General features: G+C 43.7%; 1 protein-coding gene across 3 annotated transcripts in view; it reads right to left on the reverse strand.

Moving 5' to 3' along the window:
- Window positions 1-368: 368 nt before the first annotated feature.
- Window positions 369-5,063, reverse strand: part of LOC134933161 (cytochrome b-c1 complex subunit 8) — a 13,603-nt gene continuing 8,908 nt past the window's right edge. For all 3 annotated transcript variants that reach the window (XM_063928163.1, XM_063928164.1, XM_063928165.1), the window contains exon 3: window positions 369-578. In XM_063928163.1, coding sequence (XP_063784233.1) covers window positions 484-578 — 95 coding nt within the window. In that variant the 3' untranslated portion in view covers window positions 369-483. The remainder of the gene's footprint in view (window positions 579-5,063) is intronic.

A 5,063-nucleotide genomic window follows, 5' to 3' on the forward strand; every position in this document is an offset into this window, starting at 1 on the left:
ATTATTCCCATATTGGGACATTTGTTGGATGCGGTGAGGAACAATTATAGTTATACTTTAGTATATATATTTGCGGGCACTGGACTTGTTTCTTAGTTTTAAATCTCTATCAACTTCTAAAGAATATACTTATACATCACATACTTGTAGCACTGAAATTAGAAGGAAAAGGTAAGCAAAATAAAATTGTTAGACACATTCTAGCACTGGATAATTGGCGTAGCCAAAAAAACAAAACAACAGCATGTACCTAGACATATCTACCTATCTGTGTCTGTTTACTTCCCCATACCTATAACTGAATCAGTGATAATAACCAGTTAGAATCTAGTAAAGTCACTAAAGCATGAAACATAACTGGAAACAAATCAGTGTGAAACATCTTTATTATGAGGAAAGTTATTACACATCCCAATAAATATTCCTTTAGACAGTACAAGGGAAGAGTCACAGGCGGTGTGTAATGCCCCAGTTCTGGCTGCTTTACTGGTCATTGTCATACACAGAGGGGTCCTTCTTCTTAAGTCTCAGATGTTCTCGTGTTCCCCAATTATACACTAAATATGCCAAAAAAAAGGCTACAAAAGAAAACAAGTAAAATACATTAGCAGGTTTTGAGCACAGTGGTATATTACCATTTACTGGCAAATTAATTAAACAAAGTTTACAGGGATAAAAAAAAAAAGTGTAAGGGGGAGATTCAAATGTTTGAAAAGTCAGTTGGGAGTCTGTTTTTTCCTAACAGACAGGGAAAAAACAGACACCCAACCGACTTTTCAAACATTTGAATCTCCCCCTAAGTGTTTCAGAACCAAAAATGTGATTAGAACTGAATTGCTGCCAATTCCACAGTATACAGGTAGCCTTTTATACTGTACAGAACCAGATTCTAGACCGTTATAAATGGCAATCAATTGTGCTTTAACAACAAGTAACTAGACAGTATTGTGACATAGGCAATTATAACCTTAAATGTTAGGCTTGTTTGATTAAGCTTGTTTGCTTTTAATGACTGAAACAGTAATGTCCTATAGCCAAACAGATAACACAAAACAAAGCAGCAAGTCAGAGAACATAGCCTGTAAGACACTTTGCTCACGGTGCAGGCTGCTGATCAGTGAGGGGGCATATTTCAATTGTGAAGGGCAAAATTTTAGACAAGAGGTATCACTACAGCTAGTCTAAAACTTTGTCCTCCAAAATGTAAATATGCCCTTCTCACTGATCAGCACCTGCATCTACAGTAAAGAATACATACAAATTACCTATAGACACAGACTCGCTTACAGTCAGTGCCCAACATCATAACTCCATGATCAATCAAATTCCAGACCCACCAACATAATGTTCAATGCCTCCCTACCCAATTACATCCCTCTGTACAGTCCACACATAACATCACTTTCACACCTTCCTGACCCTTGGCCAAGATAGCTTGGTGACCATATCATACAGCCCATTAAGAACCTTTGCAACATGGTGGACCATTATGCAATAGGTAGCATCTATTCTTCTGTATCAATGCCTATTTCCCTATAGATTGTAAGCTTGCGAGCAGGGCCTTCCTACCTCTATGTCTGTCTGTTTTTACCCAGTTTTGTTCTATTACTGTTGTTCTAATTGTAAAGCGCAACGGAATAAGCTGCGCTATATAAGAAACTGTTAATAAAGAATAAATAATGGATTCCAGCAATAAACACTGCAGTGTCTATTCAGACGTATAACAGATTGATTAAAGGTTTCATTTATTTCAAGCATTTTCTGTGAATTGCAACAGCTTATGCTAACAACATTTGCTTTAACACATATTGAACAAAACAGATGTGGCCAAAAATAGGATTTTGGTACTTACCAGGTAAATCCTTTTCTTTGAATCCATAGGGGGCACTGGAGTACTCTTGGGATATGGACGGCTTCCGCAGGAAGTAGGCACTGAATAAATTAATTTTGGGACTATACCTCCCCTCCATATCCCTGAGTACCTCAGTGTTTTTTACTGAGCCGAACAGGAGCGATAGAGAGGTTGACAATTGAGCATTACATATAACATAACGGACAACAATAAAGTTAACCCAACATTACTGACAACTAAACAGTTGACACCATAACTTGTTAATCTGAACCAGTCGGTGAAAGTGTGTTACCATAAGATCTACTGAACCTACCCCAAACCGGGTAAACTGCTCTGGGTGGGCGTCCAGTGCCCCCTATGGATTCAAAGAAAAGGATTTACCTGGTAAGTACCAAAATCCTATTTTCTTTTTCATCCACTAGGGGTCACTGGAGTACTCTTGGGATGTACCAAAGTCTCCTCCGTGGCGGGAGAGCTGTTTGGCACCTGTAACACTAAACGGCCAAAGCTAGATGCTGATGCCGCAAACGTATCAAACTTGTAGAGGCGCACAAACGTGTGCACCGAAGACCATGTAGCCGCCCGGCAACGCTGTGTCGTAGAAGCTCCACGACTCGCTGACCATGATGTTCTCACAGCACGTGTGGAATGAGCTGTTATCGATGTAGGTGGCTGTAACCTAGCATGAAGGTAAGCCTGACGTATGGTCACTTTAATCCAACTGGATAAGGTCTGCCTAGAAGCTGGCCAACCCATCTTGGCAGCATCATAGAGAGTAAACAACGTATCCGTCTTACAAACGGTCGACGTTCGGGATACATAAATGCGTAATGCGCATACCACATCCACCTACCAGAGTCTCCTGTTAACATAGGAACTACTATTGGTTGATTGATGTGAAAAGATGACACTACTTTTGGCAGAAAAGCAGAATTTGCTCGGAATTCCGCTCTGTCATCATGAAACCTAAATACGGTGGTTTGCATGACAAAGTACCCAAACTGAAACACGCCTTGCTGACGCTAAGGCTAAAAGAAACATTGTTTCCCCAAGTGAGAAATTTAATATCCACTTGTTGTAAGGGTTCATAATAAAAAGACTAAGAAATCTAAAAACCAGATTCAAGTCTTATAGCGCAGTAGGTAGAGTGAATGGAGTCTGAACTCTGAGGACACCCTGCCTAAAAGGTGTGAACCGACGGCAATAGGGCCAATCTACTATGAAAATAAATGGACGCCGCCGATATCTGCACCTTTAGTGTGGATAAACTCAGACCTCCATCTAACCCCATCTGTAGAAATAACAAAAGACGGGATAACTTAAAAGATGATGTCGGAAACTTCAGAGCTTCACACCAACCTACATAGGCACGCCAAATTCTGTAATAATGAGCTGCCGTAACCGGCTTCCTAGCTCGTAACATGGTTGGAATAACCGATTCTGGAATGCCCTCTCTTCTTAAGAGGGCTGTCTCAACAGCCACCCCGTCAAACGTGGCTGCGCTAAATCGGGTAAGAGGAATGGACCCTGCTGTAACAGGTCCGAACGTAGTGGGAGCGGCCAAAGACAGACTGCGAGTAGACCGCGGAGATCCGAGAACCAAGCTCTCCGGAGGCCAAAGAGGCGTCACTAGTATAACTGTGACGGACTCTCCTTTGATCCGTTTTAGCCACAGAGGGAGCAGCGGAAACGGTGGAAATAGATACACGAGACTGTATGGCCACGCGATTGAGAGAGCATCCACCGCCACTGCCTTTGGATCTCTCGTTCTGGACACGACCTGGGGCGTTTGATGATTGCGGCGAGATGCCATCAGGTCCACCTGCGGGTAACTCCACTTCTGGAGCAGCATGTGGACACCTCTGTACCTCCCGCATTGCCCTCCGGTTTTTCGTTTCTCCTTGTTTGTTGATGTATGCGACTGCTGTCGCATTGTCTGACTGCACCTGAACAGCCTGAGCCTGCAGCCCGTGCACTACTTATAGTAGCGCATTGTAAATTGCCCGGAGTTCCAGGACATTTATAGGCAGCAATCTTTCGTGATCCGCCCAGAGACCATGGAGCTGATAATTTTGAACTACAGCTCCCCAATCTCTGAGACTTGCGTCCGCCGTGAGAATTATCCAATTCCAGGCACCGAACCGTTTCCCTGCGGTTAGATTCTGTACTTTGAGCCACCAGAGTAGAGACTCTCTGGTCCTTGGAGACAACCTCACTTCTGCAGTAAATCTGCAGATGCGAGCCCGACCACTGTGCGAACACATCCAATTGAAAAGGACGAGAGTGAAGTCCTCCGAACTGAAGCGCTTCGAAAGCCGCCACCATTGTCTAATAGGCGAATGCCCAAGTGACCGAGACTGTGCGTGGCTTGAGCACTAATTGTACCAGATGACGAATGACCTGTACTTTCTGTTCGGGTATGTAAATTCTTTGATTTACCGTATTGAGAATCATACTTAGGATTTGAAGTCGTTGAGACGGAATCATCCAGAAATTCGCGTAGACAATGGTGGGAAATCAGATTTTCCTCCCCACTTGGTCTGCGATCTATCTCGTTTGGAATCCGACTCCGCCTGTTAGGAACGTAGCCAAAGTGGACGTTATGCGCTACTAGCGAAGCTAGAACGCAAGAACCAACTGCCAACGTCCAAAGAAGCTGTAGGCAGCAAGAAGTGTAAGGTGGTCTTTATTTAGGGCAAACCTGAACCGGAATGCCCTGCCACTACAGCCTTGTTACCTCAAACCCTTACCAAAGCAGGGCGAAGCAACAGCCCTACTGCTGTGTAGGGTATACTCCGATATGTAGTAAAACCCCCAATAAATGCAATTGTCTCTGATTGGAAATTGTTCAGCCTTCGCTGAGAACCTGACGTACTGGCTTGGTGCTATGAGGGCTGGTGGCAATCGACCGCAACAATCTAACTGAAACTGTCTGTGCAGTCTTTACACAGAGTACTAACCACTATATGATCACGGCAATTTAAACAAGCCAGGTCGGAGACGAACCTACAATCTTGTTATGCATAGTCAGATGCGATATACATTGCGCCACTGGCCCAGATTCGTATTTGTCCGACACACTGTGTGACCGACTTTGCAGCGAAGCTGCTTGTTTGATTATGCATAAATGCATATAGCAGAGGATAGTTTCAATCTGCCTACCTCTGGGTTATGGGCCCAGCATGCATCCATTGCAGTACTCTGCTGCACA

Source organism: Pseudophryne corroboree, chromosome 6, assembly GCF_028390025.1.
Source record: "Pseudophryne corroboree isolate aPseCor3 chromosome 6, aPseCor3.hap2, whole genome shotgun sequence".
Lineage (NCBI taxonomy): Eukaryota > Metazoa > Chordata > Amphibia > Anura > Myobatrachidae > Pseudophryne > Pseudophryne corroboree.